Below are 13,492 nucleotides of genomic sequence, written 5' to 3'. Positions count from 1 at the left end.
TCTCAGCCCCATATCAGGCTGCAGATTCTTCCCTCGATTTAGCCAAATCAGCTGGATGTGGTAAATCCGCTGCCTTTACCCAATCTCAGCCTGTGCATGACTCCAGTTGCACACACCGACACCTCTGAACTGCTCTCCAAAATCCCGACGAGTACAGACCCAGAGTCCTCAACCGCTCCTCATACGACAAGCTCTTCATTCCCGGCATCATTCTTGTGAACCTCCCCTGGACCCTTTCCAAGGCCAGCACATCCTTCCTTCGACATGGGGCCCATCCTCACGAGCAATAGAATAGTGGCTGATCTGAATATTGGCAATTCTCACACCGCACGATAAAACCCCGGCTGCAGTGGAAATGGGATATGTTTGAACTTAATACTGGACAGGGGGTGGGACCTCTGGATCTGGGGTCTGCCCACCATTTTCAATTCACCAGAGGGTCTCCATGGCTCTCTGGAAATCTAAGCCAATAGTGGAAATATGGAAATGTCTCCAGCCCTGAGGTTGGGGATCAATAAATTTCAAAAGTGATAATGATAGGTTTCTGACAGGTAACCGTATTAGAACAAACAAAGAACAAAGAAAAGTACAGCACAGGAACAGGCCCTTCGGCCCTCCAAGCCTGTGCTGACCATGCTGCCCATGTAAACTAAAATCTTCTACATTTCCGGGGTCCGTATCCCTCTATTCCCATCCTATTCATGTATTTGTCAAGATGCCCCTTAAACATCACTATCATCCCAGCTTCCACCACCTCCTCCAGCAGCGAGATCCAGGCACCCACTACCCTCTGTGTAAAAAAACTTGCCTCATACATTTCTTCTAAACCTTGCCCCTCGCACCTTAAATCTATGCCCCCTAGTAATTAGAACATAAGAACATAAGAACTAGGAGCAGGAGTAGGCCATCTGGCCCCTCGAGCCTGCTCCACCATTCAATGAGATCATGGCTGATCTTTTGTGGACTCAGCTCCACTTTCCGGCCCGAACACCAGCACCCTTAATCCCTTTATTCTTCAAAAAACTATCTATCTTTACCTTAAAAACATGTAATGAAGGAGCCTCAACTGCTTCGCTGGGCAAGGAATTCCATAGATTCACATCCACTCTGTCTATGCCCCTCATAATTTTGTAGACCTCTATCAGGTCGCCCGTCAACCTCCGTCGTTCCAGTGAAAACAAACCAAGTTTATACAACCTCTCCTCATAGCTAATGCCCTCCATACCAGGCAACATCCTGGTAAATCTCTTCTGCACCCTCTCTAAAGCCTCCACATCCTTCTGGTAGTGTGGCGACCAGAATTGAACACTATACTCCAAGTGTGGTTCTATACAGCTGCAACATGACTTGCCAGCTCTTATACTCAATGCCCTGGCCAATGAAGGCAAGCATGCCGTATGCCGTCTTGGCTACCTTCTCCACCTGTGTTGTCCCCTTCAGTGACCTGTGGACCTGTATACCTAGATCTCTCTGACTGTCAATACTCTTAAGGGTTCTACCATTCAATGTATTAGGGAACCATTGAATGGTGGGACAGGGTCTGGGGGCTGAATGGCCTCCACTCATCCATTAATGTAAAATAAAACATTCAATAACTATATAACAGAGATGGGAAGGTGTACCAGTCAATGGGAACATAACGCATTAAATTATTGACAAGGGAACGAAGTAATGCTTCAATTACTACAGGTAGGAAGTGTGAGGTGAAAAGTTATTAAAAAGTGGGAGTGGGAACTAGGACATTGAAATCTGACTGATGTCTAAAGTTTGTTCTAAGTAAACCACGGCCTCTCCGTCTAGAAGGACAAGGGCAGCAGACACCTGGGAACCCCACCACCTGGAGGTTCCCCTCCAAGTCACTCATCACCCTAACGTGGAAATATATCGGCCGTTCCTTCACTGTCGCTGGGGCAACATCCTGGAACTCCCTCCCTAACAGCACTGTGGGTGTACCTACACCATGCGGAGTTCAGAGGTTCAACAAGGAGACTCACCACCATCTTCTCAAGCGCAACTAGAGAGAGGCAATAAAAATGTTGGCCTAGAGGATGGTCCCCAAGCCCTGCGAAAAGTGTAAAGGAAAGATACCTCCACAATCTTGTGTGCCTCCCTATCTCTATAACCTCCTCAAGTACCCACGACTCTCTGCGCTCCTCCAATTCTGGCATCTTTTAAGGGCAGCACGGTAGCATTGTGGATAGCACAATTGCTTCACAGCTCCAGTATCCCAAGTTCGCTTTCGACTTGGGTCACTGTCTGTGTGGAGTCTGCACATCCTCCACGTGTGTGCGTAGGTTTCCTCCGGGTGATCCGGTTTCCACCCACAGTCCAAAGATGTGCAGATTGGGTGGATTGGCCATGAAAAATTGTCCAAAATTCTATGATTAACCTAGGACAAAAGTTCGGCGCAACATCGTGGGCCGAAGGGCCTGTTCTGTGCTGTATTTCTCTATCTCTATCTATCTTGAGCATCCACAATTTTACTAGATCCACCCTCATCCTTCTAAACTCCGAGTACAGACACAGAATCCTCAACCGCTCCTCATATCACACGCTTTTGGTGTCTGGACCCTAATCTCCAGAATTCACTCCCCATGTCTCTCCACCTCACTTTCCTCCATGACGACACACCTTACCTCTTTGACCAAGCTTTTAGTCATCTGACTTATTGGGCGGGATTCTCCCAAATCGCGTTCGGCGATTGGCCAGAGAATCCCCGTTTGTGCCGAAATCGGGAGCGGCGCCGATGCTGCGCCCCCTCAGGAACGGCATACTTGAAGACTACGCCGCACGCCATCGGGACGGCCTCGGGATGTCACCTGAGGCCCTCCCCCGATGCTCCATCCCCGATGGGCCATGTTCCCGATGGCGCGGAACACGTGTGGTATTTATTTTCGTGCATCCCGTGTGGCGGCTGCAGACTGTGTCCAGCACTGCCACAATCGAGGCGGGGAGGGGGGGGGGGCGTTCCGCTGGCCAGGGGGGGCTTCGGCAAGGACTGGGGGGGCTGGTGGAGGGTTGGCCCGGGGCTGGCCAGGGGGGTTACTGGGGTTCGTTATTTGGCAGGCCGGGTACTCGCGCGGCCGGCGCCGTGCTGCCACAGGGCACCGCCACGTGCATGCGCGGTCACGAACCCGGCCATTCTCCAGCTGGCGTGGGAGCCGGGAGCTTTACCCGGAGCAGCTACCAGACCCTCGACGGTCCCAGAATCGATGCAGCTGTTGCGCCGTTTTGTCTGCTGTGAAACACCAATGTTCCCAAGCCGGCGTCAGCATGTGGTCGGGAAATCGGAGAATCCAGCCCCTTCTCTCTTTATCTGGGCTGCTGTTAGACTGGGGCCAGCACAGTAAGAAGTCTTACACCAGGTTAAGTGGGTAGGTGCAGGAAGGAGCTGTGCTCCAAAAGCTAGTGATTGGAAACAAACCTGTTGGACTTTAACCTGGTGTTGTAAGACTGCTTACTTCTCTTTCCACAGATGACAACACCCCAGTGAGGTGGCTTGGGATGGTTCACTACATGAGCGGCACTATTTAAATACAGGTTACTGTTCTTGGAAACTTAATTAATCTGTGATATCTGACATTCAAGGCTGTAAGATAAATTAATTCAAGGAATAGATTAGAATGAAGACTACTCAGGCTCCAATAGCAGTACAATTGGGAATTGAAACCCTGGGTGGTGGGGTAGTCATGGCGACGAACACAAGGACATTGGTCAGAGAGATGGATAGGCCTTGACAGGCAGAGAGTGACAATGACTGATGTTGGTCCCATTTTGGTTCAGTTGCACACTGTCCCGTTTGTACATGTCCCACCTTCCCCCAGAAACATTCCCAGTGATCCAGGAATCTAAAAGCCTCCCTCCTGCACGGACGCCTGAGCCATGCTATTCTCCTATTTCCATCCTCGCTAACAGGTGGCACCAGGAATAATCCAGGGATTTTAACCTTTGAGGTTCTGCTTTTTCATCTGCTACCGAGCTCCCTGAATGCTCACAAGACCTCATCCTTCATTCAATCTACATCATTGGTGCCAACGTGTACCGCCAACCTCTGTCTTATCACCCTCCCTCTTTCGGATGTCCTGCAACTGTTCAGGCACATTCCCGACCCTGGCCCCCAGGGAGGCAATATACCATCCTGGAGTCACGTCTGTGGCCGCAGAATCGCCTGTCTGCTCCCCTAACTGCTGATAATTTCAGAGGAAGCTGGACGAATGTATGTGGGAGAAGGGAATAGAGAGGAATAGATGGGAGGGTGCTCATGTTAAACAGCCGCGTGGACGAGTTGGGCCAAAAGGCCTGTTTCTGTGCTGTATATCCTAAGTAATGTAATTTGTATAGTACCACCATAATATTAAACTTGAAGAAAATGTGTCAAAACTCAAGTTTTCCCATGGCACCATGTTCCTTAAAGCTAAACGCTGCCTGCAAATGTTAACCAGGACTACGATTTGCCTTAAATTCACTGATTTAAGAGTGGGGATGGGAGACAGAGAGACATGTCTCCCAGAGAGACATGTCTTTTTTTAAAATATTTTTAATTCTCCTCCTTTTTCACATTTTCTCCCAAATTTACCCCCACCAACAATAACCAATAATCAGTAACGAATATGTCAATCCCCATATCAACAACGATCCCATCCTCCCACCAAACCCCAAACATTAGCCCGCATGTTCACACAAACAAATGACAAAAAGGAATTAGGGATCACCCATAGTCACCCTTAATACACACAGCCCCCGTCCCCCCCCAACCCTCCCACCCATCCTCCCCAACTAATGTTCGATGTTATCCAGTTCTTGAAAGTGCATAATGAATAATGCCCATGAATTGGAGAACTCCTCCATCCTTCCCCTCAGTTCAAAGTTAACTTTCTCAAGAGTCAAGAATTCCAACAGGTCCCCCCGGACACGCCAGACCACAGGGTGGAGAGGCTGCTCTCCAACCTATCAGGATCCGCCTTCGGGCGATCAACGAGGCGAAGGCTACGATATCGGCCTCCGCACTCGTTTCCAACCCTGGCTGGTCCGACACCCCGAATATGGCCTCCCGGGGACCCGGATCCAGTTTCACGTGAACCATTTTATAAATTGTCCTAAAAACCTCCTTCCAGTAATCCTCTAGCTTTGGACAGGACCAAAACATATGAAGGTGATTGTGGTAAACCACTGTTACACCTGTATTAGGTGATGTAAGGTAGGACCTGTACTCCAGGTTCGCTGGTAGACAGAGAAAGAGAGAGAAAGAGCGAGAAAGATAGAGAGAGAAAGGGAGAAAAAGAAAGAGAGAGAGAGAGAAAAGAAAGAAAGAGAGAAAGAGAGAAAGTAAGGAATTCCTAGAAAGGACAAGGACATTCATGTCATTAAAAAAAGGTTTAAAGGGAATAGGTCCATTGCCTATTTGGAAAAGTCCATTCCATTATGGCAGGACTATTCATTCAACAGATGTTCCTTTATGTGTAGCAGATGGTTTCTGTGCATTCTGATCAACACATGACACTCTGCCAAGAATCGACGGCTTTGATTCAGGGTTACACAGGGGTGGGAGTATCTCAGCTGGTTACTCAGTAAATGCAACAAAGAAAATAAAAATCGGCTCCAATCAGTAGTTGCCTCCACCTCAGCATTTCTGTTTGATGACCAACTCTCCGAGCTCGCCTGAACTGGAATGCATAAAATATTGCCCACATGGCCCTTGACAGGATGAGGACCTTGCCGGGGGACAGCCAACCTTAACGAGAGCCAGGGTGAAGTCAGGAATCATTTCCTCACACGGAGGGGAGTGGAAATCTGGAAGTGTCTCCCTCCAAAAACTGTTGAGGCTGGATTGCATCTGAAAATGTCAAAACGGAGCTTGATAGACTTTTGCAATGTGAGGGCACTATGCAGCCCTTTGGGAACAAGGACCAGGGTTTTAATTATAACCATCCTTAAGATACACAGGTGACGAGCATTGTTTAATTAAGCACTTGGCAAGGAGGCCCTCCTTGTAAACCTGCTCCTGGGCCCTGGCCAAGGCAGCCATTAACAGGCCCAGGCAGTAGGCATTCGAGGGGGTCGTCTGGCCTGACTGTCAATCCTTCTTTTCAAGGCAATGTTAGTGGCTGTGTGTCACTGGAGAGGGGGAGGGGGGGTATGTCCACAAGTACGTTTGAGGCCTTCCGCGAGCGGTGGCCACCTCTGGGGCTGGCGTGCATCATCAGCCCCGGGAACACCATTTTAATTCAGTTATGTGAGTTTCCTTTGAAGTTTTATTTCTGTTCCAGTGGCCCAATCAGGGTCTGTTACCCCTTTTATCCACTTATTTTTATTGATACTTGGTTTTCCTAAATGAGCATAGAAATCGGGGACAGGTGGGACACTGGGTATGTGGGAGCAATGAGACTGAACTGAAGTTAATGAACTCTCTCAGCAAAGCAAAGATCTGTCCTTGTTTTGTACTTCGCCAACCAGCTTGGATTCTCCTAACACAGGGCGAGACAGATTTAAGGTTTCGGGCAAGAGAGGGGGGTGGGAATATGAGGAAAAACCTTGTTTACGCAGCGAGTGGTAATGAGCTGGAACGCGCTGCCACGAGAAGAAAGGGGGTGGAAGTGGAGACTAATAATTATTTCAACACGAATTTGGATGGGTTCTTGAGGGGGAAAGGCCTGCAGGTTCTCGGGATTAGAGCGGGGGAATGGGACAGACTGGATTGCATGGATTTTCTGGACCGAATGGCCTCGTTCGGTGCCTTTATGGCAAAGAAAGTGGATGGAGTTAAGAAACGGATCAACTATGATCTAAATGGATGGCAGAACAGGGTTGATGGGCTGACTGGCCCCCTCCATATCTGATGTTCCGATGTGTCCCCAGAGCCCGTTAACGCCTCAGATTGACTTCAAGCGCTCTGTAATAAAAGAATATCAGTTCTGCTATTACTGACCAAAGGAAGCTCTCTGAAGGAGGCACGTCAACAGCTGGAGTGAGGACACTTTCTGTGGGACATAGATCGTGTGAGAAGGCCACTCGGCCCATCGAGACTGCGGCCACTCTTTGAAAGAACTATCTAATTTGTTCCACTCCCCCTTCATCTTTCCCCATAATCCTACTTTTGTTTTTCTTTTCAAGTATTTATCCAATTCCCTTTTTTGAAAGTTATTATTGAATTTGCTTCCACCGCCCTTTCGGTCAGTGCCTTCCAGATCACAGCAACTCGCCACTTAAACAAACTCTCCTCCGGTCCCCCTCTTGTTCTTTGAAATGAAATGAAAATCGCTTATTGTCACAAGTAGGCTTCAAATAAAGTTACTGTGAAAAGCCCCTAGTCGCCACATTCCGGCGCCTGTTCGGGGAGGCTGGTACGGGAATTGAACCGTGCTGCTGGCTTGCCTTGGTCTGCTTTCAAAGCCAGCGATTTAGCCCATTTGCTGAATCTCTTCATTGCGTTGCTGCTGCCGATGGCAACAGTTTCGCTCCATCAAAATCCCTCATAAAGATCAACTCCTCGGGGCAGCACGGTGGCACAGTGGTTGGCACTGCTGCCTCACGGCGCCGAGGTCCCAGGTTCGATCCTGGCTCTGGTCACTGTCCGTGTGGAGTTTGTACATTCTCCCCGTGTTTGCGTGGGTTTCGCCCCCACAACCCAAAACGATGTGCAGGCGAGGTGGATTGGCCAGGCTAAATTGCCCCTTAATTGGACAAAATGAATTGGGTACTCTAAATTTATTTTTTAAAAATTAAATAAATTTCAACTCCTGGATTAAATCCCCCCTGAACCTTCTCTGATCTGATCGAGGTGTACAAAACTATGAGGGGCATAGATGGGGTGGATAGGAAGGAACTTATCCCTTTAACGGACTTAACCAGGGGGCATAGATTTAAGGTAAAGGGCAGGAGATTTAGAGGGGATTTAAGGAAAATCTTTTCCACCCGAGGTCTGCGGGAATCTGGAACTCGTTGCCTGAAGGGGTGGTGGAGGCAGAGACCCTCACAACATTTGAGAATAATTTTGATGAGCATTTGAAACATCACGGCACACAAGGCTACGGACCAGGTGCTGGACAATGGCATGAGAGTAGATAGGTGCTTGATGGCCATCACAGACACGATGGGCCGAAGGGCTGTGCTGTAAAGCTGGAAGGAGAACATTCCCAGCTTTCCCGGTCTCACTGCCCTAACCCTCCCCACAACCCCGCAGAAAGGTTTATTTGCTTAAAGTATGCACCCTGTCCCCTTTTGGAAGTTACTGGTTAATCTCCTCTTCATTTCAAACATTGCAGTGGGGAAACATTTGTTCCGGAGTACGTCCCTGGAACTGCAGTCAGTACCCGGAATGATGCCATTCCCGGTCACGAGGAGATATTTCGCCTGCATTTCTCCCAGTGTGGACGATCCCACAATGTTATCAAACGCTCCAAGGGTTAGATTACAAAGGAAAGGTTGACCGGACCAGGCCTGTATTCCCTGCAACGTCAAGCCGTGCTTTAATTGTGATTCAAAAAAAATGATTGGACAGAATCGATTGGGAGGACCTGCTCCGCTGGTGGAGGGCACTCTGGGGCAAAGGGCCGTGAAGCTTAAAATCAGAGCCAGTCCGTTGGGCAGAGAAGCTAAGGCACACACCATCACACAGAGTGTGAGAGATATGGGAGCTCCTCCGCAACATGCGGGGGGGGGAGGGGGGGGTATTAGCTTGGTTAATCATCTTAAATCCAGGATCTATCGATTCGTATTACTCAGGTGCACAAAAGGATGTGTTGGCAAGGCAGATTGATGGAGTTAGGATACAGGTCAGCCACCATCCCCTGGAATGACAGGCCAGGCTCGAGGGGCTGAAGGGCCTCCTTTTGTTCCTCTGATGGTCCCTTTAAGTTCTGAAAGCCCCAAGGGGAGGAAGTGATTTGACTCATTTGGAATTTTTTGGGATTGGGAAAAACTGAAGTACAAATAGAGGGAGAGAGGGGAAGCAAATCCAGACAGACCCCACTCAGCCATTTAAAACAGCAAGCACAGGAATAGAGGAAGGGTTAGAAACGGGAGGGAAGGGGGGGGGGGGTCTCCTTCAAGCAGTGCTGTGGCAAATCCCAATTTATCCTCCCCCCCCCCCCCAACCCAACCCCCTACAATGATCCAATGTTTCAAGTTGAACCCTAGCGCCAGCTATTCCCTTGACCACAGCTCGAGGACCCACTTTAATACAGCAGCAATCATTGCAATGGGAGGCAGATGGAAAAATCAAACTCAAAAGCACCCGTCAGAACAGATAGCGGCGATGCTAATGGACAGAACACTTCAGATTCATAACAGCGAGGGACAGACAGTCCCAGTCTCTGCCCCAGCCTCCCCCCCCCCCCCCCCCCAGTTTGTAGCACAGGCTCAGCACTGGACTGTATCATTTCCCCTCTACAATCCACCCCTGGGCAATTCAAACATTGGAAATAAACAGGAGATGGAAATCTCACAAACCTTGTGCCTTTGTCACCCATTATCCTTCTGCCTCTCCTGTAGCAGGCAGCTTGTTGGAATGCCTGATCAGAGCCCAGCCCTCGGAACCTCCAGCTGAAATTGAATTCAGTCAGCCCTCCTTACTGCTGTCACCCCCCTCTCTCTCACTCTCGCTGTCGGTTTTAATCTTGTCCACTCCTCTCTCTGCACAAATTCCTTCTTTTTTTTAACACAAGCATGCACCCCTCCCTCCCTCCCCTCTCACCAACATCTGATATTAAACAGATCAATTTCTTTCCTTGAAGGCTGATAATGTCCAGATTGCTATTGCTCTTGTTACACCGTCATTGCTGATTGTACATCAGGGAGACACACACACACACACACACAGTCTCTCTGCTCCTCACCCAGACACATCCCCACGCCTAGCTCTGCTTAAAGCTGTACCACCTCCTCTCGGTAATAGGTTGCACCGTGGCCAAAACAGGGTTCAGTCTGGGTAACATCTGCACTTTTAATCACAGAGGCAGTGGGGGAACCCAGTAGACGGGATGGGGTAAAGAAATTGTAGAACGCAAGTGGGAATGGACAGACAGACAGAACAAAGAGAGAGAGAGGATGGATAGAGAGTTGATTACACCAGACAGATATACAAACATGGATAGGGATTTTGTTACTCTGCACAGATGCACAGACCCATGGGGGCCGGTTGAGCTCAGTTGGCTAGACAGCTGAGCAAGGCCAGCAGCGTGGGTTCAATCCTGTACCGTCTGAAGTTATTCATGAATCCCCCCACCCCCCCCTTCTTGCCTCTTGCCTGAAGTGTGGTGACCCTCAGGTGAAATCAGCACCAGTCAGCTAAAGCAGCCTATGATCATCTGGGACTACGGCCACTGTCCAAAGATGTGCAGTTTTGGTGGATTGGCCAGGCAAAAATTGCCCCTTAATGTCCAAAAGAATAGGTGGGGTTATTGGGTTACGGGGATCGGGTGGAGGCATGGGATTTAGTGGGGTGCTCTTTCCAAGGGCCGGTGCAGACATGATGGGCCAAATGGCCTCTATGACTGTGGCAACTTTACCTTTGATTCTCTGGCAACTTTACATTTGATAGACAGTTGGTTAGACAGACACCCAGACATCGATTGACAGTTGTTTACATTGGACAGATACACAGACATGGATAGATAGTCGGTTACACTAAACAGATGCACAGACATGGACAGACAGTTGGTTACACTAGACAGATACACAGACATCGATAGACAGGACTGGTTTATCACAGGGCTAAATAGCTGTTTTTTAAAGCAAACCAAGGCAGGCCAGCAGCACGGTTCAATTCCCGTACCAACCTCCCCGAAAAGGTGCAGGAATGTGGTGACTAGGGGCTTTTCACAGTTACTTCATTTGAAGCCTACTTGTGACAATAAGTGATTTTCATTTTCATTAGACAGTTACACAGATATAGATAGGCAGTTGGTTACATTAGACAGACACACAGACATGGATAGACAGTCGGTTACACTAAACAGAGACACAGACAGAGATAGACAGTTTGTTACATTAGACAGACACACAGACATGGATAGATAGTTAGTTACACTAAACAGTTACACAGACATGGTCAGACAGTTGGTTACACTAAACAGAGACGCAGACAGAGATAGACAGTTTGTTACATTAGACAGACACACAGACATGTATAGATAGTTAGTTACACTAAACAGTTACACAGACATGGACAGACAGTCGGTTACACTAAACAGATACACAGACATGGATAGACAGTTGGTTACATTAGACAGATACACAGACAAGGATAGACAGTCGGTTACACTAAACAGTTACACAAACATGGATAGACAGTTGGTTACACTAAAGAAATACAGAGACATGGATAGACAGCTGGTAACATTAGACAGATACACAGACATCGATAGACTGTCGGTTACACTAAACAGTTACATAGACATGGATAGAAGTTGGTTACACTAAACAGTTACATAGACATGGATAGACAGTTGGTTACACTAAGCAGTTACACAAACATGGATAGACAGTTGGTTACACTAAACAAATACAGAGACATGGATAGACAGCTGGTAACATTAGACAGATACACAGACATCGATAGACTGTCGGTTACACTAAACAGTTACATAGACATGGATAGACAGTTGGTCACACTAAAATGATAAACAGATATGGGTACACAATTAGTTCCATTAGACAGATACACGGACCTGGATAGACAGTTGGTCACACTAAAAAGATAAACAGATATGGGTACACAGTTGGTTACAATAGACAGATGCACAGATATGGATAGACGGTTGGGTACACTAAAGATATACGCAGACAAAGATAGACAGTTGGTTATACTAGACAGATACACAGACATGGATAGACAGTTGGTTACATTAGACAGGTACACAGACATAGACAGTTGGTTACACTAGGTAGTTACACAGACCTGGTGATGCGACCATCAATTCATTCAGAGACACGAGTTGAAGTAAACTGTGGCTTTAATCGGCTTACAACTGAGCCTGCCTGCGACTATACTGAACTGAGGACGGCCTTGTAGGACCGCAGCACTTATACTTCCTGCTGGGGGCGGAGCCAAGGGCGGAGCCCTGTACATGCTCCTCATCTCCCCCTGTGGGCAGAGCCGTGCAACGGCTCACAGATGGAGCCCACAGGGACACAGTAACGTACAGTGTGAATTTATAGTGGTTACACATTCACCCCCTGTTAAAATAATCAAGTCCGGCGGGGGTGACGGGTCTATAAGTTCAGTCGGTCCGGCGCCCGAATCGTGCGTTGAGACCGGCGAAGCGCTGGTGTTGCAGCCGCTTCAGATGGCTGTGGAAGGATGTTCAGTGCGAATCCGAGGGTGGACTCCGGGGGTGGTTCTTCCAGAGCTTCGTTCCTGCGGACCGGTGTAACGGGTGGAAGGGGGCGCGGAAGTAAATAGATGCAGGGGGTGTAGTGTGGGAGGTACATCGGCGGTAGTGGTTGTGGTAGTGGTAGTAGATCCTGCAGGTGCCGGGTCCCGGAGGGAAACGGTGTCCTGTCGGCCATCGGGGTGTTTGAAAAACGCGTAGTGGGGGTTTGAGTGCAGGAGCAGGACCCTCTCTACCAGGGGGTCTGTCTTATGTGTCCGGACGGGCTTCCGAAGGAGGACAGGGCCCAGTGTCCTCAACCAGGATGGAAGCGAGGCCCCCGTGGTAGTGCCCCTAGGGAAGACAAATAAGCGATCATGAGGAATCTGGTTCGTGGCTGTACAAAGGAGGGACCTAATAGCATGGAGCACATCGGGAAGGACCTGCCAGTGGGAGGTCGGGAGATTCCTGGACCGTAGGGTCAGTAGGACGGTCTTCCAGACCGTCGCGTTCTCCCTCTCCACCTGCCCATTCCCCCTGGGGTTATAGCTGGTAGTCCTGCTCGAGGCGATGCCCTTACTGAGCAGGTACTGACGCAGCTCGTCACTCATGAAGGACGAACATCTGTCACTGTGGACGTAGCTGGGGAAGCCTAACAAGGTGAAGATACTGTGCAGGGCTCTGATAACCATGGGGGTGGTCATATAGGGCATGGGATGGCAAAGGGGAAACGGGAGAACTCGTCTATAATATTGAGAAAGTAGATGTTACGGTTGTTCGAAGGGAGGGGCCCTTTGAAATCAATACTCAGTCGTTCAAAGGGCCGGGATGTCTTTACCAGATGGGCCTTGTCTGGTCTATAGAAGTGTGGTTTACACTCCGCGCAGATCGGGAAATTCCTGGTGACGGATTTAACCTCCTCGGTGGAGAAGGGCAGATTGCGGGCCTTTATGTAGTGGGCATGCCGGGTGACCCCTGGGTGGCAGAGGTGATTGTGGATAGCCTGTAGTCGGTCATCTTGCGCGCTGGCGCATGTGCCGCGGGACAGGGCATCTGGGGGCTCGTTGAGCTTCCCAGAACGGTATACGATATCATAATTATGGGTGGAGAGTTCGATCCTCCACCGCAAGATTTTGTCATCTTGATTTTGCCCCACTGCGAGTTATCAAACATAAAGGTAACCA

The 13,492-nt window shown here is 49.0% G+C and overlaps 1 protein-coding gene across 1 annotated transcript in view; it reads right to left on the bottom strand.

Annotated features, from left to right (window-relative positions):
* Positions 1-9,657, bottom strand: part of arrb1 (arrestin, beta 1) — a 148,012-nt gene extending 138,355 nt beyond the window's left edge. Inside the window, exon 1 of the mRNA XM_038818753.1 lies at positions 9,448-9,657. Coding sequence (XP_038674681.1) covers positions 9,448-9,467 — 20 coding nt within the window. The 5' untranslated portion in view covers positions 9,468-9,657. The remainder of the gene's footprint in view (positions 1-9,447) is intronic.
* Between the last annotated feature and the right edge of the window lie 3,835 nt (positions 9,658-13,492).

This window comes from Scyliorhinus canicula, chromosome 14 (assembly GCF_902713615.1).
Source record: "Scyliorhinus canicula chromosome 14, sScyCan1.1, whole genome shotgun sequence".
Classification (NCBI taxonomy): Eukaryota; Metazoa; Chordata; class Chondrichthyes; order Carcharhiniformes; family Scyliorhinidae; genus Scyliorhinus; species Scyliorhinus canicula.
This window is presented reverse-complemented; position numbering and strand designations above follow the sequence as displayed.